Source organism: Siniperca chuatsi, linkage group LG12, assembly GCF_020085105.1.
Source record: "Siniperca chuatsi isolate FFG_IHB_CAS linkage group LG12, ASM2008510v1, whole genome shotgun sequence".
NCBI classification, from domain to species: Eukaryota; Metazoa; Chordata; class Actinopteri; order Centrarchiformes; family Sinipercidae; genus Siniperca; species Siniperca chuatsi.
This window is the reverse complement of record NC_058053.1, coordinates 5,251,613-5,276,251: the sequence shown is the minus strand read 5'-3', so window position 1 is coordinate 5,276,251 and position 24,639 is coordinate 5,251,613. Positions and strand designations below refer to the sequence as shown.

The following is a 24,639-nucleotide window of genomic DNA, read 5'->3' as shown; positions in this document are numbered from 1 at the left end:
AGGGGGGAAATGCGACACGTAAATATGTCAAAATGTCATGCACAAATCAGCCTTAAACAATGGTATAACATTAGCTATTTAGCTAGAGACATGAGCATACTAACGGAACACATAACTAGCGATTTTTCTATCTTTAACCACAAGCTCACCCTTTCTCTCAAACTGACCAAGTGACCCTTGCACACATCCAGCATCTGTTATGAGGTGTTTTGTTTCATTACGAATTTTGGATTATATACTATCATGGTCAGTTTAAAAATATTTAAAATCCATTTTCAGCCTGAGACATCAGAATTGGGAAATCCAATATTTTGAAGACTCTGTTATTTGTTATTAATGAATTCTTTTTAAATCATCAATTTAGTATGTGTAACCTATAAATAATACAATACTGGCTGCCTCTCTTAAAAGTGCCCATTTTTTTCATTAACCAGATGCCTCCAGGAAAACTGTTCAGAATTAATGTGCTGGCAATGTTCCATTTTAGCTGCATACCAACAAAATGACTTTGTAATAGGATTTTATGCCCAAGGTGGCAATAAAGTCTAATGAGGAACACAGTCCTTGAAAACAAAACTGATTATTTGCTAACAACAACATAACAATGCAAAGCAATAATACATCTTTGTCCTTTGTACTGTGATTATGAAAAATAATCCTTTTGAATCTCTTTACTTTGAATCAATAACGTTGGGGTCAGTGTCACTTTCACTGTTACTGTGAACTTCAAGTGGAGATGGTTACATTTGCTCAAGTATCAAGGTGAATCTTTGGAAAAGTGTCAAAAACTGTTTTATAATGTAGTTGTAAGTGTCAGCCAAAGGGTCAGACTCACCTGAGACAACACACATTTCCTCACAAGTTTCCAAGGTCTCAAAATTGTTGGCGTTTCCCCCACAGCCTCCATATTCAAACGGCTCACAGCGTCCTGTGTCGACACTGAAGAAGAATCTGTCCTTAATGGCCTTGCAAGGCCCTTGCTCGTCCTTCAGGGCGCACAACTCATTGAAGATAAAGAGCTCGGGTTGTGCTCCATCTGCTGAGGTGGGATAAAAAGAAAACTTTTAGTACTCTGCATCTTATGGCACTCTAAAATGGATTTTTTTTGTGTGTGTGTGTGTGTGTGAGGGAAGAAATTAGGTCACAGCATCAAACTCTAACCTCAGGCTTTGAGATAAGGTAAAGTTGCGTGCCAGTATAATTTTCAAAAGACTTCGGTGTATGGTTTGACAGCTTACTTGTTTTTAGATACTCTGCCATTACCAAGTCCTTCACACAGTCTCCCTCCGCAACAAAGCATGGTGAGCTGTGTGACTTGACTGAACATTTAGACTGATTAATTAAAAATATGCAAAATTGGAAAAGTCAGAAAAGCCACTCATATTTTTTTTTAAATAAAATAACTTAAAACTCAACTTCTGGTTTAGGTTTTGTACTTGCACTGAAAATAAGGAACCATCAGGGAGCACCTAAATCCCCCCAGTACATAAAAGCAGGCAGGTGGCAGCTGGCAGGAGAAGAATGAGTGAAAGCAGCGTAAATTTCACAGAATGCAGCACACTGCAACAGTTTGCACTGCAGCAGATCAAGCAGTATATTGCACTGATTGAGAGAATGGATGATCAGAGTGTATTTTAAAATAAGCTGCCCTGTTGTGGAGAGCATGTTCGATCAGTGGATGTATAGTTAATATTCGGTTGGACAAAGACAGAGCTTGCATTATTCATAATTGTCAAGATCAGATACATTTGTCGACAGTGAATTAGCTCTGCATAGACACACTTCTCTACTGTCATTATCATTCATAAAAGCTGGCTTTGTCAGATCCGGGAAAGAGGTGACATGAAACCCTTTGAGTTCTACTAACCACTGTTGCGAATGTTAAATCACTATCTCAGTGTGCTGCTGGGAAATGGCTTTCTCTGCCCTCATCCCTGCTGTTTTTAGGTCAGGTCTGTGTTATGCCCGTCTGTAGCGGTGCAGTTACTTCAAAACCCACTGAGAAGAGAGGGATCTCTGTCCAAAGGGATTGACAGATGGCCAAGACTTGAGTGACAGTGTTTAAAATGTCTTTCTGCATTGCTTGTTAATATTCGATAACCTTGATATTACATGATCTCCCACTGAATGCTTTTAAAGTTCTGCTTTCACTGGATTTTACACGATATCAGCACAGAGTGGAGAATGATATAAAGGGTAGAAAAGCAAAATGCAACTAAGGTAATGAGCTGGAATGTGAATGCCCGGTCAAGTTTGTAGCCATGCCAGCGGTGTGGCGATGTTGGTCTGTTGGTTAACTGGTCCACCACTTTAGTTCAGATTGAAATATCTCAACTACTATTAGATGGATTACCATTAAATGTTTGTGCAGACTTTCATGTTCCCTAGAGGATGAAGCCTGACTGACTTTGGTGATCCTCTGACAATTCATCTAGTGTCGCCTGCAGATCAAACCTTTCTCTTATCCAGTGAAACCAGGCACTGGTTTAGCGGCCCAGGGTTGTAAATCATCTCACGTGATGCTACTCAGCCAATCAAATCTGTGAGTGAGTGAGATACACATGCACACACAGGAACACAGATGAGTCCCTCGGGTAGTTCAAAACCAGTATGTCTCATATGTTCTGAGATCATGGCGATTATTAAAAGCAGCAATGCAGAGCGCCACTACGAGACAAAGCACAGAGCATCTTATGCGCAGGAGAACAAGGGGGACAAATTTGGTCATTTTGCTAACAAGGGGGATGGCATCCCCCCACTGCTAACATGCTAAACTAAGGTGTTGAACATGGTAAAAATAAATAAACATTGTTATTGTTAGTATGTTTGATGTAGTGACGTTAGCATTTAGCTCAAAGCACCTCTGTGCCTAAGTACAGCTTCACAGAGCCGCTAGCATGGCTGTAGACTGAGTATTTTTGGACTGAGCTTTTGTGCTTTTGGTAAACACTAAACTGAAAACATATGTTTTTTTTAATCATTTAGCTCATAGGTAGTTTAATCATCATCCAGTTCTATTTCTTGTCCTGGTGTGACTGGAAAGCTTGGAAAACAAACATTAAATTTTCTTTCCTGTAAGGTACAAAGTTCTATCAAAGTACATCCTCTAATGGGAACCACCCTGCCCAGTCCTATCAGCACAGCAGTCAACAAACAGTCCCTCAGCCAGGCGAGGTAATGAGGGCAGCAGCTCACCACTACAACCTGCCCCCCTCCTTCACCTGTCCAATTCTGACTTATAACCAGGGATTGGGGACACCAATCAAATACTCCCAATCTCCTTCCTTCCACCCGACCTGTGGTATTGCAATTGCATGTGGGAGGTGGGGTGAGGGCAGCGGGGCGTCCCTGCAGAGACTTGTGGTATTTTTTATTTACGTTCTTCTTGTCGTGTCTGATAAGCAGTAGAAGATTGGGTCGTCTAGCAGGGGAGAAATTACACAGCGACACAGGCAATCTGGGTCTCTGTCTAGTACCCCATTTTGGCTATGTAAACTCATCTCATTGCCGAACCTCACTGAACAAACTTTACAGAGAAATAATGACAGGTTGAGATTGTTTGCTCTCTTCTTTGTCATTGGATGCCTCACACTACAACAGAATCATTTCTTTTTGGGGAAACAGATGTGGTTCAGACTGGTTTTATGTAAATCTTGTAAATACGAGTGTTCAATAAGTCAGAATTTGGCCACCCAAGGAGAGAGAAGAAAACAGGTTCTTCCTATTGATTTCTGCTCCTTTTGTCTGAGACGGACCAAAGTACAATAAACAGTGTGTTCTTTAATCACTCGTGTCCAATATCCAGACAGAGACAATAAGGCAGTCCAAAAGAAACACAACCTCAGAGAAAGTTAAGAGCCAGATTTCTCTGCAAGAACACACAGACACATGCAAACATGTGCACCCACAGAGACACATTCTTGCACGCACAAAGGAGATCTTTTAAAGTCAATTTTTAAAAAATACACACTGCAACTTAGGATAGATGTTTAACATACAGTGGGCCTAAAATACTTAATTCCCAGTGAAGTATACATTCAAAGCACCACAGTACAATACATAGGTGCAGATTCTGTGGACGATTGGGAGCTTGGGTACTCATGGGCAATTGTGAGCACCCATGGGGGAATCATATTGTGAATAGTAACTGTAATAGTTATCCAGTGAAGATGAATCGAGGAATAGAGACAATGCCAAAGCAAAGTTTTAACTTCGAGCTTAACCTGTGCCCACTCCTCTATTTAAATTTTCTTAGTGACACCCGACGGCCCCTTGTACTGTAGGTTAGCAACACTCAGTAGTGTCATACAGTGACATAAGGTGCGTCATTCATTTGGTATATTTTTAATCAAATGTAAAATGGACACAGGAAGAAGCTGTAAAAACTTGCAGTGATCAGTCACCAGCATCACCGGTCAGTGAGTGAACCTACAATGGTAGCTGTATTAGAGTGTCTGGATCAAATGTGCTAAATGTTTACATTATTTTGTTGCTTGTTTAAATAGCTTCAAACATACTGATCTGAGCATGTGTGTAAGTGAGTTTTTTGTGCAAAATATTTTATTTGGTATTGATTTTACTTGGTGGCTGGGTGGTTATTTGTTGTTATGTGGTGATGAGTTGATTGTTTTCACATATAAACTTGGCGTAATATTACCGTAAATTCTCAAATAGTGGCTATATTTACCTCAGTGGCAGAGAGAACTAGGCCTTTATGTGGGACATACTTATATTCAACATTTATTTTTTTATATTTATTTATAATTTCCCCTGTTCCCGAGTTAATGCAAACTAAAAAAAGTCCTTTATGTTTACCTTTTGACTTGATAAATTCAGAATAACAAGTATAACACAGTACAGCAACAGTCATGCCACTTTGCCACTTCTTCCCTAAACTATGTTAAGCTACCATGAATGAAACTCAACACTTCCTCCAGAATTTTCACATTAAAAGTCTTACAGCCTTTATAGGCAGTCTTTTAATGTAGAAACGTCTGGAATGAATTAAGAGTATGAAAACATTATTTCCGTTAAAAGAGAGAAACTAAGAGCAGCAGAGTGGAGAGCATAACATGACTGTCGTTGTACTGATGGAATTAGTGCAGTGGAAATGTACATTATACAACATTTTAAATGTGAGCTGTTGTAGCAGGCTACAGGTAATTTCAATGTTTTTAACCCAGCCTTTATTAGTGACCAACCTTTATTTGTATGGACTGGCCACACCCCAGCCATTATTTGAGTATCGGCTTTTATATGAGAATTTATATGATGATGTGACAGCTTTGCGTATCTTGTCGACTTTATAACACACAACTACTCTACCTCCAGTGACATCAAAACAAAGGGAATGAACAGCAGAACTGCTAAAGTATTTTTTTATGAATAATTGTATTTGTGTTCATATGAGCTTTATTATGCATAATGAAATCCGCACACTAGAAATTAATCTTTGAAGTAAACTAGGTGAAAAAAAACAGATTTGCACACCCCTTGCAAGAGCTCTGAATGCAAACATTCTTTCCGAGCAATCCACAAATCCCTCCAAAGCTCCAGATCTATCCTCAGGAATTCTCCATATTGTTTAACAGAAGGTAAATAAATATAGTTCTACTCACACAATGCATCAGCAAAACCATTTAAAGACAAACAACAAATCAGCCAGCTCCTTGAAATATAGGCCATGCTGAACAGGGAAACAGATTTTAGATGCGTCAAATTTCCATTGGCAGCTAGTCTCCTGAGTATTGCTGACAGACTTAGCTTGGCCAGGATTTGCACACACACTCACACATTTGGATAAAGATCTGAGTTACTCAACATGTACACAGTGCCAAGCACCTCTGTAATTCCAAAGATGGGCAGGTTGAGTCGGTTTGAGGCCCAGTCCCAGCTTGTTTAATATACAGGAAGATTATCCTGTAGCTCCATTTCTAGGTCTTTTAGCAAAGGGGACTTAAGGACTAAGTGCACAGCAGCCATGGGGCAGCAAAAAACTAAAAACAGCCCATTACTGATGACTCAATAAAAGACAAAACAACAAAGAGAACAAACTGTTATCAGGATGAGAGTGAAGTATGATGTACTAATAAAACAGCTGGAGAAAGTGAGACAGATGTTGACAGAAACAGGGAAAAAGAAGAGAACAATGCCACAGTCTTGTCAGCTCTCAGTTGTTTTGTCATCTACAGCCGAACTATATGACTTTACACTCCATGACAGTGAGAAAATTGTTTCTATGCTTTCTTAAGGGTATCCTTCTAAACATTTTCCCATGCTGTGTAATTGAGAAAGAAACTTACTAAGAAACAATGGAAAAAGCATATGCATAAAAACATTTGCTGACTAAGTTGAATAAGTGTAAAAAATAACCATGTTCAGAGACCTTTGCACAAATAGAAACAATGAAAAGAAAATAATGACAACAAGTGGGGTGAGAAGAAAAGTGCAAGTAAATGGCCAGAATACACCATTTTAATGTGTACTCATTATTTAAGTCTAAAATATCATTCTTATGATCTTATTCAGTAATTTACTGATGCCTCCCTACAGTGCTGAGGTATTTATTGTGTCTGATTAGGTGCTAATACAGCACAATAATGACAGCATTTACAAAAATGGTGGAGCAGAAATCCTGGTGTTTAAATAGCTTAGGTGGGGCTTTAATTTTCCATCTCTCTTAAAAACACAGCTGAAATAGTATTAATTCTAAACCAAAAAGACAGAACACAGCACAGAGATAATTGGAGCAAAAACAGCTTAAACTAAAAAGCAGTCAGAGAGCACATACCACAGCCACGGGCAGCCACAAGGCTGTACAATTCTCACAATTTGTGATTTTAATAACAAAACTTTTTTACATTTTTAATCTACATCTGGATCTAAATCTACACCATCATGTTGATTTTGAAAATATTTTTGTACAATGACAAATTGTAAATGCCACATGAGAAACCATTGAATTAAGGCAGTTTAAATTATCAAGCCCACCAGGCGCCACTTTGAATCCTCTTCTGAATTTGTTTGTAAAAGCACAATACATTCAAGAATTATGGCAATCAAAGGCCTAAGGATAAAGGAATGTTATACAGATTGTAAAGCCCTCTGTGGCAAATTTGTGATTTTGGGCTATATAAATAAAACTGACTTGACAACAATAATTTAGCAACCAGTTGTGAAAAAATGTTATGGCATATGAAAAACAAATAAATACACTTTGTTATGCACCACATTTGGGGATGATTGGATGAAATTTGTTGGAAAAAATTTTGAAAAATGTGCTTGTAAAAATGTAAAAATGGCAGAAATATTGAGTAGGTGTAAATGGGTGTGGCCTATGTTTATACTGAATATGGTTTGCACCAAGAAAATCCAAGAGAAATTAATTTTGCTTCTGTGCCTCACAGGTACAAAAACATACTTATTTTACTAAAAAAAACAAACTAATTTGTTCTTCTTGAGGGTTTTCTCATTCACTTTTCATAGTCATACCAACGCACTAAAATTTGTATATAACCCACGTAATAGAGAGCCAGGAGGTAGTTACATTTATCACTAGGCAGCAACCTCTAGTGGCCTCAGTAATTATAATGGGATCAAAGGAGGAAGTCAAATGAGGAAGCATAAAGAGCGTCAAAGTCCATATAGGGAGGTGGGCGGGGTGGAGAGATGGGTCAAATACAGGTCTTTCACCTGGGAGACCCCGGTTTGTGTCCTGCGTGAAACTAAAAGTCAATGTTGAGTCATTTTAAGTTAGGTTAAGACTTACGTGTTTATGTCACGTGACTTACTGTGAGTTACTAACGTAACTTACTTATTTTAACCGTGGCCGTGAGCTTTTCCTAAACCTAACCAAGTAGTTTTGGTGCCTAAACATAACCTAACTATGACCGTTTCACAACGTTAACCATGTGTTTATTGTTGCCATGACGACGAAGGTCCGGTATGCCTGTTGCTGGACATTTGTAGGATTATGCATGAAAAATGGTCCATTACTTTTCGTAAGATATCTACGAACCGTTGTCTTCTTTGGCCTATCTAACAATTTGACCCAATTTTGTTTTAGAAATCTGTTGTAGTCTTTGAAATACCATGCTAACTAACAAACATAACAAGGTAATGAGGACCTGGATGTGTTAAGCATTTTGTTTTTATTACTTTATTGTTGTTACTTTAGCATGTTTGAGGATGTCCACGCACTGAGCTCCAATGATTTTTTTGTAACACCAACGTTTCAAATACAGTCGGTCTTCTTTGCAGCAACAAACAAACAAAAGTGTCAGATACAGCCTTGCATATTTAAGCACATCACCTGGCCTCAATCTCCAATCAGTGACATCATCAATGAGTCAAGGTTGAAATAATAAAAACTTAAGACTTCCAGGACTTGATAGAATCAGAGGTGGCATATTCATGTGGTTACTTCACCGAAATAGGAAAAACAACTGAAGCGAACATCGCTTTAAAAACACTGTAAGTTGAACTCGGTCATCCCTGTGTGAAATGCATATATATCAATAGTCAAGTCAGTCACCGCTGTTGGAACTCTCATTTCTTTAGTGACTCCCTTAGCTAAATGGTTCATGAAGCGAGGAGCACAATAATGGTATGTTGGATTGCAACACTTGGTCAGAGCAGTATGCATGTGCTTTGATGAAAAACAAAAAGCGTGGCTCAGCCGTGCCAGAGTAGATAGGCCTGCAATGTGAGAAAAGCTGTCAGTGTTTATCAGCACCCTGAGGCCCGTGGCCAAAGGGCTGAGGGTGTGTCACAGCCTGTCCCAAGGTTTCACAGCTGAACTCAGAACAAATAAGGCTACCATCATTATTTGTATTTGTGTGTTTCTGTGTGTGTGTGCCTGTGCACATTTTATATAATACTTTATTGTCCCTAAGAACACAACTTTTTTGTTTGAAAAAGTGGGACTTTTATTAAATTCAAGGACTAGACATGTATGTGTGCAAAATAGTATTTGGAAATTTAGAAAATATCACTCTTTCAAACTGTGATTTTGATATAAATATGAATTACTGTTCTGCCCTACTAATGCTAATATAAACATAATATAAAATGTCACATTAACTCCATCTGCTTGTGAGGCATCCCCATGTGGGGTCTTGACCACACAGTTAAGAAACACTATTAGCAGTGTTGTGTTCCAGTCATATGGTAGACCGAAACATACATCAATAATATTTATTCACACAGAATACCAAACGATGTACTAATAAACTGGTTACTTTTATTGTTATTTTAAGACATGGCGTCATTATCAATGAACATTTAAACACCACAAACTGGGACTGCTGTGTGGAATCAAACTGGAGTATAGTGTTTCAGTGTTGCACTGTTTTCTTACTCTTCTACTTTTAGTGTCAACATATTGTGAAATATGTCGATTTTATGACAAGACATACTGTCAAATTGGATGAAATACAAGAAGAGCACAGCTCCTTTCACAACACTTGTATCAAGTGTGAAGATTGACTCCGAGGTCACTAACAGCAAAATAAGCGGTGATCAGCTCAATAATAGAGAACCTGAAAAAGAGGGGGTACGGGAAAACTAGAAAGAAACAATGACAATGATCATGCAGATCATTATAAATGCAGATCATTATAAATGCAGATCATTAAGGCTGTAGACTTTGGCCTTTAAGCAGCTATAGAGAGATGACCTCATTCCTGCAGCGATCTTGCAAACATGGAGAGCACTTCCTACGGCGCTTCACGTTGGGAGATTAAAATGGGCTTCAAGCACCTTCAAAAGCACTGTCTCCAGCAGATCAAGGAATCCCCCTGAAACACGGACACGTTTATGCCTCCAGGAGAAATCTGTTGCCATTTCTACGAACAATAAAAGCTTTAAGAGCTCACATTGTGTGGTTGGGAAACAGACTGGGGGCTACCCTGAAGATTGGGTGATGAAGCTACTTGTGTTTGGGCAGGAACAGGCCTGGTCCTGCATAGCTCAGTACAAACAGCATGACACAAACTCCGTCAGGATTGGTGGTTTGATTGTTGCTGGAGACGCCCAAGTGGAAAAACTTTGCACTCATGGTACAGTCGCATGAAAGATCATATAATTTCTTTAACCACAAAGTTAGCCTTCAGGTCTCTGTGCAAGCCATTACTATTTTTTATCTGGTGCTGCTAAAAAGATTGCTTTCTCCTTTACTCTAACTAGTAGCACTGCAGGGAAACCTTAATTATCTAAAATCTAAAAGGCCTGTGTATAGACCCATGCATTTTTAATCAGAGCATGCGTGTTGGTATGGCAGGTGGTGAGGGAGGAGGGATGCAATGAGCAAGTTAATTGTCGCTCCACAACTCGATAGATTTTGTAGACCCATTTGTCCGTGCCAAGCCAGATTTAACATTCATCTCGGCTTGCCTTTTCGACCCACAACCTCTGAAGGTTTTTTTTGTCTTGCTCTTTCAAACAGGAGACTCTAGACAGATAAACAAAAAATAAATTATCTAACTTTCTGTCTGCCTGTTCAAGGCTTTAACTCGCTTCCTTATATCTGGCAGCTGCAAACCTGAACAGCGTTTTTTATCAACTGACTTTTCTCCAATGTCAGCTCAGCGGTGGAAATCTCCACGCTGTCCCTCTGCAATGTCATTATCTTTTCCTGGCAATATCTAAGTTGAGCCCCCACCTGTTTCCCACTTGGTCTTGATAACACAACAATAGTGGAAACCAGAAATCCCTTTCACTTCAGTGATTCTGCCAAATCCGCACTCTGACATTTGCAAAGTCTGAGCGCTGGCGAACTGAACAATCTCACTCAATGCCAATTAGAGTCTGTCTCGGCTGCTTCTTAGCCAATCAGATGGACAAAGTGCATTTCCTGGGATGCACTCATTAGAGTGCATCCCAGGAAATGCACTTTGTCACTGGGGTGTATATGATTAGTTGAAGTACAAGTTGGTGACAGATTTCCTCACCCCGGTCATACCTTTGCAAGAAATCAAGCATGTATCTGTAGGAGCAAAATGGTGGCTGGCCCTTTAATTTGACAGAAGTTGGCAACTTCTCAGTCCAGAAGGAGCATATGGCAAACAATGATGTGGGCATAAGTTTGCCATAAGTTGCACAAGCCTGTAGGGGAGAAAGTACCAAGGAACCATCTGCCAAATTGAGAGGGTCCCAATTACAAAACACTCTTGAATTATTCATCACATCACTTGCGATAGCAACCAAATGATTCACAAGAATGGAGGTGTTGAAACCAGTAATAAAAATGTTCAAGGGTGGAAAAATCAAAGGCTTTCAATATAAAGAGAACTGGCATGTTAGAATGTGATTAGATTCAAATTTCTGTGACTGCCTGAAGTGAAACAGGGGCTCTGAACAACTGTTAATTAAGAAAATTCTAATGTTACATAAAATCTGACTACATAATTTGAATCTCACACAATGGGAAAGTAACAATGTCCGCGCAGCTGCTTATTTGTAGGTTAAAGGCTATAAAGCTGATAACTTAAATCAAATATCAGGATTTAAGTTAAACTTTAACACCAGAAGTGTGTTCTGTCAGCATAGTATCATATTTTAATATCAGATGTACATTTTGATAGTAAAAATAATTACTGACACATTTAGCAATGTAGGCCAGTAGAATGTATTATCATATTGCTGGTCTCACAAAAGCTAGACCTAATTTAAATGACACAAGAAGGAAGATTCTGAAAAGCCACAGTGGGATTCAGTCCCTGGGCTGCCAGGCTATTTAGCAAAAGGGGACAGAATTTTTAACAACTATTTAAACACAAGCAGAAAAATCTATGGCAGTTTCTGAAATGTTTTACTTGTGTTTATGTCGATGAAGGTCTACGAAGCTTCCCAGTGATATCTTGTGAATATTTTGGGCTATTTAATTATACACTGGCTGCTGCTCAGGTTTCTTTGCCCTGCTCACGTACCAAATGATTTACTTGTCTCAGATCTTTAAACATGTAAAACTTAATTCCCACTAAGCTCCCTGTAAACTTAAATAGCTGAGTTTAGATCATCCAAACCTGAGACACAAAGAAAATCTCACTTGTCGATTTCCTGCATGTAATTACAGCATAAAGTGGAGGAAAATAATATAATATCAAGCTTAAAGCATTGCAGGTGGCTCACCTCCACATGGCATGGTGCTGTTGTGTCATTAGGAGCAACCAGAATGGTCATGCCCCCTGATTGCCTCCAGGAGATCAGGGATCAGATGTCCAGGATGTGTAAACCAGGCAGCACAGAGGGCAAAGTTCAAACTGATTAATTTGCTATGTGGCAACCAGTCACATGTCACATTTTCTGTGTAATTAATGTAGATAAATGTTCATTTCAGCTGCTATAAGAGTCTGCTAGACAGTGAAGCCTGGGTGAAACAGAACAGGATTTTCTTTAAAGGCAAAACTGTTACCTCGGTACACACAAGTAAAAGTCTGCTCTATCATTCTGCTGATTTATTGTCATCTTGGGGAAAACTTGTATTGGGCCTCATGTAACTGTAGATAAGCACTAATTAGAATAAGCCATGTAAGTGAATGTACAACATTAACAAATTACAAACACAATAAATAAGTATATGAGCCTACATCGTGCACAACCCCTGAGGCCAACAGCACATTACCTCTTGGTCTAATGTAGCTTGACTACCATAGGCATATATGAATGTTTAGCTTAGCTTAAAGTGAGGAACCCTTAATGTTTTACTGAAGAGGTGGATAACCTTTGACTCCTATAATATTCAATGCAGCACCAGACGAACAATTAGAGATTTTAGCTGTACTGACTAATTACAATGACACTATGAATAAATATAAGCCTATTCCCTATCTGTACTATCACACCATTGTGATGTGTGTTGTTTGCCACAGGGCAACACTATTTGCTGTCAGAAAATCAGAAAAAGACAACACTTTAGCAAGTCAATAATTCCCACAGGATAAGACCGCACCGCAGGTTTTTGAACAACCACTGAGAGCTTTCACCACATGAAAATAATAACCTGTTGTATTGGACAATGCAGGTTGGCAATTTGCTATTTTTCTAAATGCATCTTCAATAGCGCACATATGTTATTGAATATAAATATTGAATGGACCTTCAAGGACTCTACAGGCTGTAGCCACGAATGTTTGGTGTCTTAGCCTCGTTGATGTGGACGTGATTACACAGCAATGAGACAGACGAAAGCGAGAGCAAGTGGCTCATTCACCGTCTGTGCAAATGTCATCCTCCACCGCTTGTACTGTAGATGCACTCTTGATTAGATGAGAGGGTCGATACAGCGGCCCTTTCCTGCAATGCAGGTTATCATTCAAACAATACAAATGAGAAAAAGGGAATGGTTCTTCTATTGGCAATTGATGAGCTTTAGTGAGACTAAAAGTTTAGCTTGACAGCATCCTTTCCCGAGAAGGATTAACCCTGCTGCTGCTAGGATCAAACCTAAGGAGCAAATTATTACACATAAAAATACACTTAATGTTCAGCTGAGATTCCAGTTTTTTTGTGTTTTATCTCCATTTTGTCCAAATAAGCAGCATCTATTGCTATCCTCTCTGATGTGGTCACTGATTCCCTGTCATTATTGTAGACATCTCAACAGAAAAGGTTAGCAGAATTCATGTAGCATGTCTGCAAATTCCTCTCAAAAGTCAATGCTCCTCTTAACCAGAGCAAACTGTTATTTTAAGCCCGGTGGTGATCATATACTGTTTAAAAAAGACTTACTGTGTGTTCAGACAGATTGCGAAGCGGATTTTAGAGGTGGTGTAATTAGCACTAAACACAAATTACAGCTGAGGCTGATGGGAATGTCATTAGTTTTGCAAGTATTTACTCATAAAGCATTGAACAAATTGACATTTTGACCTGATGATGCTACATGAAAAGTCAGCAGATCACCAAAGTTATTAGGATACATCCTCTGGGAACCATGAATGTCTGTATGAGAATGTCTGTGTAGTTCTCACAAATGGTTCAGTACCAACCTCTTCAGTCTAAAGTGAGAGAGCAAAGAAGCTGTGTATGATAAAAAAACAGACCAAGTTGAAGTTGTGTAACAAGAAAATATATATATATTTGCATATTCGCAAATCTCAGTATGCATTTACAAATACCACATTTCTAATAACAAAATGTTGATTTTATTTCTACAGTTCCATTCTCACACTGAGAGTTTATATTCCCTATATAACACTTAGGTCACACAATTTTGCTTAAATCATCAGCCAGCTGCACTATTTGTATCTGAAAATGGTGTAAATCTGTCAAAGAAAGAGCTTGTTGACATGGTTTGCATTTTTCCTGTTATCTTTTTCTTTGTTGAATCTTGGTCATGTTCATCTGTTTAAAGGTCTTGTTGTACAGCTGAAGGCAAGATAGCTGAAAGCGCCAATAAATAAAGAATGGTGTACTGGAGAAGAGTTGCGCAACATGTTTTAATTTTGATGGACTTGCATTGAACCTGACACAGCTCTGCTCTGTGTGCGTTAGAAATTGTAGGGCTGAAAGTAAACAAAGACAGATCCAAACACATTCAAGTACACACAGCCCCGACAGCAGATGTCCGTATCTTCTCTTAAACTTGACATTAATTTAACCTCAGCGTGTCAATTTTTCACATTACATTTTAGTCCGTCATTTGGTCACTTTTAGTAAATATATTTTATATTTATATTTATTCTGAGCATCTTTGGAGTACATCAAGCAGTCAAAAACAAGAAGCCCGTCGTCCACTCCCATCGTGTCTGAACTGGCATAGAGTGAAGACAAAGTGATCATTTTCTTTGAGTGCTACTTCAACAAGTTCAGACTTAGTTCAACTCTTTCTTTTATTCCCTAAACCTTTTGTACACTCTGGCATTAGTTGCTATGGTTGAGTACAAAGCTTACAATTAGTCTGCACACCTTCTTTCTGCACCTTCGTTTTTCCTGCTATATATTTTTGTGGCATCACTACTACAAGCTGTTTTGTCATTTCTGACACTCTTTAAAATAAAACAATACAATAAATAATACAATAACACAAGCAATCAAACGTCATTAAATACATATCTCAGGCCATATTTACATTTACATTTTTGGCATCTGTACATTGCTCATTTCCAAGGGACTTACAATAATTGTTATCTCCCAGAAGTTCAGTATCCTGAAAGATGCATCACTTCCTGTTACTCTCTCCCTTAAATAAAGCTTACAATTATCGTCGGTACGACTCATACAGGAAACGCTAGCATAGTCATATCCATCTGCAGATGGCCAGTTGGACTCTGTTGCAAAAACTTTCCAGGCTCAGAAAAGATACCACTATCTTTTTAAACAAACCAAAGTGAGTGAGTCATGAAGGCATGAATAGGACAGGACTACATCCCTAATTAGTATCCTTGTTGGTGTCATCCACCCCCTGTGAAACATGCGAAATATGTATCCAATTATGTGGCAACATTCAAGAGATTAAAGCTTCCTGTAAGCTACAGAGAGACAGTAATAATGTATCCCCAGCTGCAGACTCTGTTGTCCACACACTGCCTTTCAGGATACAACACACTGTGCAGACAGACGAAGGGTCATTTGAACAAAAGGCTTACTTTTGTCTGTTTTTTATCTCCTGAAGTAATTAAGCAACATTACTAAAACCAGAAAGTGTGCATATGTGCATACATACACATATATATATATATATATATATATATATATATATATATATATCAGCCCAATCTGTGTTAACACTGGACTATTATAACAAAGTGCATCATCCTTCCAACTCAACTAGAAACCAAAAGAAACCAGAGTCAGTAACCTATGTTTGTTTATGGCACGCATTATCAGAATTTTTATTAACGGTGGTTATACTACAGGGGCTAAACATGGCTAGCATGGCCAGTGTAGTGTGTAGCCATTATTTTAGAATCAGAAATTATAATGCTCTAAAATGAAAAATCTAGTGTTCACAGCAGGTGCACTGGATTTGCTATAAATCCCATAACTGATGCTTCAACTTTGCTCTGGGGATAACGTGACATGTAGGGCTACAACAAATGTATAATCAATTCTTCTTTTGTTTTCTTTTATTAATCAATAAATAGTTAAGTCTTTAAAATGGCAAAAAAACAGAAACAAATCCCTCCAGAATCAAAGGTGGTCTTCAAATGTCAACAGTCAAAAACCCCAAATATATTCATATTACAATGATTTAAAACAAAGAAAAGCAGTAAATCCTCACACTGGAGAAGCTGGAGCCAGAGAATGTTTGTCATTTTTACTTGATAAATTACTAAAATTATTAATTGATTATCAAAATTGTTTGCTGATTATATTTATGTTGATAGACTAAGTGATTAATCCACTAATTGCTTCAGCTCCAATGACATCAGGTGTATATCACATTATGTTCACATCATGTTATGTTAGCTTGCACCTGGTGATGGCACAAAATTTCAATTTCCTGCTCACTTTAGAGCAACCTAACAAGTGGTTTTATGCAGAATGTTTGTATCTGACACTTCCAATGCAGACAAATGACAACCATTGATTGTTGCACAGCTATATGATTCTGACAGTAACATTACATCATAAAACTTATTTTTATCCATTTGGTATATCACTATTAGCCGGTGCCCGTGAGCTGGGCTATCTTCTCCTGCTAGTGAGCAAATAAGATGGCACAGAGATTTCTCTGTTTTGAAAATGAGTCTGCTCCTGAACTGCCTTCTGTTCCGAGGCTACCCTGCTGCAACTGCGAAAGAAAAGGCTAACTTAACCATCTTGTCAAGTTAGTGGAGAAATGACCACCTATCTTTTCTCTAAATATAAATCCAAGGAAGTAGCCTTTGCCAATTTCTACAGGCAACAGTGCAAAGGACACACAGATTAACCTCTGGCTCATACTCCTCCGAGTACATTTGTCATCTCCACTGATGCGTCAACCTCGAGTGGACAGTCATTTTCTCACACAGGACACATATCGTCATCATATTGCAATGTACTCAGCCTTTTATCTGGAGGTAGGATAACAATGATTCAAAGGTTTGACGCTCAGAACCACTTTCCCCGGAGCAAAGTCTTTTGGTTGAGCATCTGTGTTGTACATATGATAAATCATGTGTAGAAACGTTGTGTTACAGTCTATTGTTTACTGTATATTGTTCAGGAAATAGCTTGGAGTTCACTGACTAACTCAAGTTTCTTTATGCCCACCACGCCCAGAAAACAAAGTCAACTAGTGCTCTAAACTACCATCCCTGCTGTCATGTTATACACCCAGGTGTCCTTTATTTGCAGCAAATGAATCAGCAAGGACTTTTGAACTCTACAGTCACTCTATAGTTGTTTAACACTAGAACTGCCAACAGGTAAAATTCACCTGCTGATGTTTTTCGATTGTAACTTGTTGGGTCTCTGTAAATAATATTATAAAGAGTATGGTCTAGACCTGCTCTATAGGAAAAGTGCAATGAGATAACTTCTGTGATGAATTGGCGCTATATAAATAAAAGTGAATTGAATTGAATTAACTTTGTTTCAATACAGTATTCAAGTCCCCCAGTCTTTGACTTTTCATAAAAGTGTTATGTAGCACTCATCTATTGTTAAAATTTGTCAAGATAAAGCCAGATTTTAAAAATGGGCATTTATACCTATATGCACCAGCGGGTAAAATTTACCCCGATCGAGAATGCAGTCATTTTCGTCCTATTAATTTCACACATTTAGATAAACATTCTATTGGCGCCTTTCGCCTTCTGCTACCGTGGTGATACAGCTGTGTCAAGTCATAGGCTAACCTTCAGTTTAGAGAAAGAGGGTTATGAATGCAAAACAGGGACTAGACTTGCTCTATGCATTGAGTGAAGGAGAGGCCTCAGGATTGAGCGACATGTCCTGGGTTGACTGCCGGGTCAAAATGACCTGTGTGGTGAAGGCAGAATGCAAACGCAACATAAACATTCTGTAAATGCCTGAAGTGCTGGGATGCTGTTTGTGGGAAGTGCACACCCAAGGTGCTGAATGTCTGCACAAAGTGTGAGCAACGCGTAGCAGAAATAATCACAATATCAATGCATTCTAATAGCGGGTACATTTTACCCGTTGTCGGTTTAAGGTATACAGCGACTCCTGGCGGTTCCAGTGTTAAGTCAAACAAAATCACAATTTGTTCCCAGTCAATTAGATTACATAATGTGAGTGTCATAATGAGTCCATGACTCCCGCTCAGCTGTGGGGCGTCCTTATTCAGCTGTGTATTCATATGCAGTATCGGCGTACGTATTATATATGAACTACATGGGAATATAAACTGTATACTCACTGTAATTTATTGATACAGTGAGAGGAAAACACAGAGACAACAAACACATGATAACTAGATAACAAGTGTACGAGCTAGAGGCATCACCTCGAGCAGAATTCAACCCTTTGCCTGTGAGAAGTACAGTAAGCTACAGTAATGCTATGCTGGCAGCAAGCTGGGAATGTCAATGCTAGGCCACATGCACCAATGGGTTTTAATCAAGTCTGTTTTTCCATTACAAAACAATGTCACATATTGAGTTTCTTGGTAATGTATGAGGCAGTGATGATCAGCAAGCTGAAGAAATGCCTGACAAAGACTGGAAAATCACTTTGATGGCTGTTATTAATGGGCACAAAAATGTCTTTTTTACAGCAGAGATGACATATTCCTTACTGTCATCATGACTCACACAACTCATTTCCACTACTGACCATTATTATTTAATCAGTCCAGCCTGAAAACAAGTTTTTCCTGCTGCTTCATATGGAAATTACAATAGAACTAGCTTTACTAGTGAAAAAATAAACAGAACTGCAAATCAAGCCTAACTGGCAGCTGTCAACGTACCTAAACAGTTGCGAGCTGAACCTAAGTTAGTCTAACTTATTTAAGTTCAGCTAACTCACTATATATTACAGTACACCTAATGAACAAATCAACAGAATTAGTTTAGCTAGCTTAAAGGCAGATTGGTGACTCATATTTTTATCTTGAAACAACTTGGCATTTGCAGTTTTATTAATTAGTATTAATATTTTACAGTGTACTGTACAGTGCTGTCCATTCTCTAACCTAATTTGGAGTTATTTTTGTGCAACCTGCTACAACTGCAAGTGTGTACTAGTCATCCCCATTATGTTATTAATTATTCTCGACAGTTAAGCAGAACTCCTAAAGGCATAACTACGCACAGTAGAGTATATGTCAATATTTATGGGACACCAAGACAAGTCTCCTCAGCTGTTTTCCTTCATGTCTCAAATCAAGTCGAGTCCTCAGGCAGTCAAGTCCAGTCTCACAGCAGATGAGTCCAAGGCAAGTTGCAAGTCCTCATTTGACTCGAGTCTGACTCATGTCCAAGTCTCAAGTCTACAGCTAGTATACGCTAGGATGGATTACTTGGGGACAACAAAGACTGCAGTAGTCAGTCATAAATAACCCAGTTAAGAAATCATTAAATAAGTCGGCGTGGTAAACAAAAACTGAATTTGTAAAAACTTAAAAACAAAGAATTAAAAACAAAAAAGAACAAACAAGACTCAACAAATATCATGCGTGGAAAGTGGGAGTGTGTGTGTGTGCATGTACAAACAGAGAACAGAGAGTAGTGAATGGCATCTTTCAGAGACTTTTCATGAAGTTTGATTCATTGCTAGTCTGTATTATAATGCTGGCGTCTCCCCCAGAAAGAGCTGCTGCTTTTGCTGCAGTGAAATTGCTTCAAGGTGAGATTCATGTCGAGACATTTTCTCCTAAAGGCCAGCATACTGGTAAGTGCAGAAAACACTAGGTAACACCTAATTGACAAGGCAGAGAAGTGTCTACACCTTCCAGTTAAAGGTGTATTCATCTAATGAACATGAAAATGGTTTTTAGTGACAGTTTAGGCTAGTACTTTTCTGAAATCTACTCTATATTGCAAACGCTAATTAAGATGGCACATGCTACACAGTTTCCTCGCTGTCTATGGCCTGAGGCTCCCTAATAAAAGGACCACTTCAAACAGCAAGTGAGCATCTAATTAAATTTCTCCACAAATTAATGAGACACAATGTTTATGCCTCTGTGACACAATTAGTGAAGCTACCAAGACCGTGCACCAATGATACTGGTGTTTAGTTTCAGAGGCTCATTGAGCTTCTTATTGTTTTACCTCTCAAGAGCACCTAAATTATATGCAAATAGTAAAATAGTATAAGATTCTATAAACAAAACCTTGTTGAAGGCCATTGTAATGTAAGTAGCCCAAATTACTTCTCTGTATTTACCTATGGCTTGTATTCTCATATCTCTGATGGATGCAAAGCATTATTGCCAAATGGTAATGCGTTTTTGTAATACTGCCTTGAGGCTCAGTTTTTGTTTTGGAATATTTAAACACTCAGCTTAATTGTCCTTATGTGCTTTAAGGTTAAAACACTAAACGTGTGTTGTTTGCAAATGTTAACCATCAATAAACGTCAGCTGATGGCTTGCGGGAAACTGGAGCCTCTTATATGCAAAATATGTAAAATGCTTTCTTAAGGAAAGGGTATGAGAATGTCCAATCCTGTAATAAATAAAGCTCAAATACATTTAATTCAAATACATTCAGATAAGACACAATACCTTATGTCAAACATGTGATGCTTGCTCTTACACCAAAGTAGCTGCTTATACTGCAGCACCATTTAATATTTTACAAAAGTATATATCAATCGGCATGTTTTGGGCTGTGGCTTGAGCCTGAAGCAAAATATACAGAAATGAGTCCAGACATGTTGTTATCAGCTGAGGAATATCTTCAAAATTAGATAAAATCGTTTGCTTAGTAACAGAGAAAATTGTACACGCGTGTACATTACCCTCCTGTCTCGACTATGGTGTGCTATCTTGGCAAGGTCTCCCTCGAAAAGGAGATTTTAATCTCAAGGGACTTCCTGGTTAAATAAAGGTTAATTATATAAAATAAATGCCTTGTTTTCTTGTCTGAACGGTCGATCTAACAGTCGAAAATTCAGCAGCCAAACTACTGACCAGAACAAAGTGTTTCTCACACAACACACCAGCTTTGCCTCCGCTGCACTGGCTTCCAATCTCTTTCAGATGTCATTGTAAACGACCATTAATTACATTTAAGGCTTTGCATGGTCTGGCAACGGAGTAGATCACTGAACTTCTAACCCCTTATTTTCCTGACTTTGGTTTGCAGTTTGTGCTTCTTGCTTGAAAAGTGCTCTATAAATAAACTATTATCATTATCATACCTTGCAGGTTCACTGGGTGGCAATTATTTGGTGGTATTTTGATTAATAGTATAGTAGAAAGTATTCCAGGTGTAGAGGTTGGTTTCTGGGCCTCTGGAATTGCCTTTATTTCGAAGCTGCCATGAGTTGTCTGCAGTGTGCACTGTACCTGATGGGTACTTAAACACAACAGGATACACATACAATGCACAGAGAGTAGGAAGAACCAGGGGAGTCAAAAGGGGCCCGCAGCTTAATTTTCCTCCGAGGCCCACTGGAGGGTTGATCTGGCCCTGGCCAAGGCGACCACAATGCAACACATGAAGGGCAATCTAAACTGTGTTAGTTCTTAAGGTAAAAATTATTTGTAACAAGTATGGGGGGTTGACAGAAATATAGGAAATGGCTTTGACATTGTCGACAAAGCGTGAGTATTTTAAGAACAATGCTTTCAAGAATTGTGTTTATTTGTAACATGTTTCTAACAACAACATATTGTCACATTTTCTCTCCATAAGAAGGTTTTCAGCCTTCATGCTTCAATACAAATTCTGCTCATACACTGTAAATGTTCCTTCCATACAAGGAAATGATGTATAAAACCGGCTGTATGTCACTGAAAGATAAGAGAAGGCACATATTGGCATTAATGGCGTACAGGGAATGTTGCAGTTCATCACCTAACCTATCAACTGCCTTCTGCCAATATCTGATCTACCACACTTGGAATGACCTTTCTGGACTCTTAACTGCATAGTTTTCATCTTGACGTCAGGTCAGCTCAGAGTGTTTGCTGTCAGGGATGGAGGAGTAGAAGAGGAGTATTACAGTTTCTCCACCACTTTGGACCAGACCTGTTTCTACTCAGACCTTTCTCAGCTTGTTGAGTATCTGACATCCAATCCCAACAGCCTCATTATCGCCTGGGAGGCTGTTGTTGCACATGACAGGACAGGAGGAGGTGCCAGGCGGTTCAGGTGTGGGTCGGCCGGTATGAGAACTGCTGTCGGTGTGGACTTTGGCCCTGCCTGACGCCACATCTCTGCCCTCACTAATAAGGACTTACCAAAGCCTCCAGCACAGCAAAACAAACTCAGTAGTGCGTCAACTGTGGCGTTGATATGGAGCAGGATTTCAGTCAAAGCATTGATTAGAATATGGATCGTATATTATTGCTGTGTGGGGTATTACACATGATTATTACACTCCCTGAGCCAAACTGCAAGATACAGAAGCCAATTTGTTATTTTACAAGTATCAGCCAGTTTAACGAGTCACTCTGAGGCGCAGATATTCTGTTTGAAAGTGAGTTTACGCTTTAATTGTGAAAGACAATTATCACGGCAAAAACAACGAAAATTATAGGAATATTACAGCGATAACAACACGTACTACAAGGTAACACACTACATACAAAGTCCAAACATGAATAAACTGAAGCCAGGACATATAGTAGTGTCAATATATACAAACTTCGGACCCAGCTCCAATTTACGCACGAGTTTCGGGACGAAAACGTTCCCTCGTGTTGTCGTACAACACCAACTGTGAACACGGTGAACACAGTTAAAATAATAATCTGCACATACATACGTTTTTCAATCATCTTACCTTCTCTATTTCTTCTGCAAGACCCTAAACGGGCGACACAGAAGAAGGAAACGGCGCAAAAAATCCAGCACTTGTTGGATAGAGCCATGCTGCTGAACGGGGGGCTGATCCGCGCTGAATGTAAAGTTTACAGGAAAACTTCATGAAGTTGAAGGGCTGAAGTTGTGAGTGTGTGGGTGCGTACTTCCGTTTAATAACACTGTGCCAGTCTGCTGGCACTATGAAATTGAAATCCCCAGTAATTTCCTGGAGGGACACTTCAGTGTGAGGAAATAAAATATTCCCCTTGACTTATAACGTTTTACGAGGAATTAAATGAAAAGCAACGAGGATTTTTAAAATGTATTATATTACCCTCTTATCATTTTGCCTTATAAGGAATGTCGCCTAAATGCTTTAATAAGATTGTGGACAACCTGTGCAATGGTCCAATGGCATCTCAGCAGAAAACTCAATCATGCTGTTTAGCACACTCACAAGCTCTCTCTCTCTCTGTCTCTATTGGGAGTAGATGAACTGTAGCAAGTCAACCAGGTTGCATCTTCCCAACCCCTCATCAACACTAATCCGCAGCAATTTATCTCACAGTGATGAGACATTTTCATCTGGAACCTATTACTCAGACTCAGCTGTCTGTTTCATTCAGGACATTTGTAGTGAGTTATGGCCTTTGGAGAGGTTTTGAAACCCCTTTCAGCTCCTCCAGGCCTCTACTAGTGACATAAACTGTAATTGAGCTTCAAACTGGCACATATATGCTGAAATTATAGTCTGCCAGCCCCTTTGTACCCCATACTTTCATAACTTGAATGAATTCATTACACTGTGTTTAATACCGCACTGGATTTGTGTAAAACACTATGTTAAATATGGATGGCTACACTACTGCCAAGTCTAGAGATTTGATACACAGTTGGAGGTCGCCCAGAAAAAAAATTCTGGCTTTCACTGTCTAAAGATGGGTGTCGTCTGCTGTACAGATTATAAAGCCCTGTGAGACACATTTCTGACTTTGGGATATATAATTAAAATTGACTGACTGGTCTTAAGATGAAAGCAAAGGCAATGGCATTTGTTAAAGCCACAGTAAACTGGGCTACTTCACATGGTGGAGACTCCACATGGACACAAGTTGTAACAATTGTAACAAAATTTAAACCTCAATATTTAAATATCTTAATAACAGAAAGATAAAGCGCACACAGACAATGTACCAGCTCACTGCTCATATCGTAACCAGGACCAGTCGCTAGGCAGCTCCAGGACGTTACTGGTCCCGGGCCAAGAAATAGTCCGGCACATAACCCCTGTAAAATGGCAAATTGTTGTTTTTACACTTTCATTTGTTTAATCCATACAAAAACCAGACAAGTTCATTTGTTTAAGCTTTAGAGGTACTGGTAGGCGGACTTTGTTACCTTTGGACAGAGCCAGGCCAGCTGTTTCCCCCTGTTTCAAGTCTTTGTGCTAAGCTAAATTAGCCGGCTGCTGGCGGTAGTTTCATATTCAGAATACAGGATTGAAAGTGGTATCTATCTTCTCATCTAACTCTTGGAATGAAAGCGAAGGATTGTATTTCCCAAAATGTCAAACTATTCCTTTAATCATACAATGATATATGTGTTGTAACTACAGGTACTCAAAGTCTTGATTAAGGGTTTTGGCTTTTAGATAAATGTGACTGTTTCTATTCTTTATAAACTTAAAAGATAAAAAGATATTCAGAGAAAGTTAAAGATATTGCATTTGACATTGTTCCAAAACTGATGGCCACACTCAAACTTTTTGTGC

At 38.9% G+C, this 24,639-nt stretch overlaps 1 protein-coding gene across 3 annotated transcripts in view; it reads right to left on the bottom strand.

Annotated features, from left to right (window-relative positions):
- The window catches only part of tfpia (tissue factor pathway inhibitor a), a 39,021-nt gene extending 15,872 nt beyond the window's left edge, over positions 1–23,149 (bottom strand). Inside the window, exons 1-2 of one of the 3 annotated variants that reach the window (XM_044217421.1) lie at positions 22,849–23,149; positions 836–1,039 (exon numbers count right to left, since the gene is read on the bottom strand). In XM_044217421.1, coding sequence (XP_044073356.1) covers positions 836–1,039; positions 22,849–22,936 — 292 coding nt within the window. In that variant the 5' untranslated portion in view covers positions 22,937–23,149. Of the gene's footprint in view, positions 1–835; positions 1,040–5,618; positions 5,756–22,848 lie in introns of those variants that run through there. The other 2 variants (XM_044217422.1, XM_044217423.1) reach the window with 2 other exon arrangements.
- Between the last annotated feature and the right edge of the window lie 1,490 nt (positions 23,150–24,639).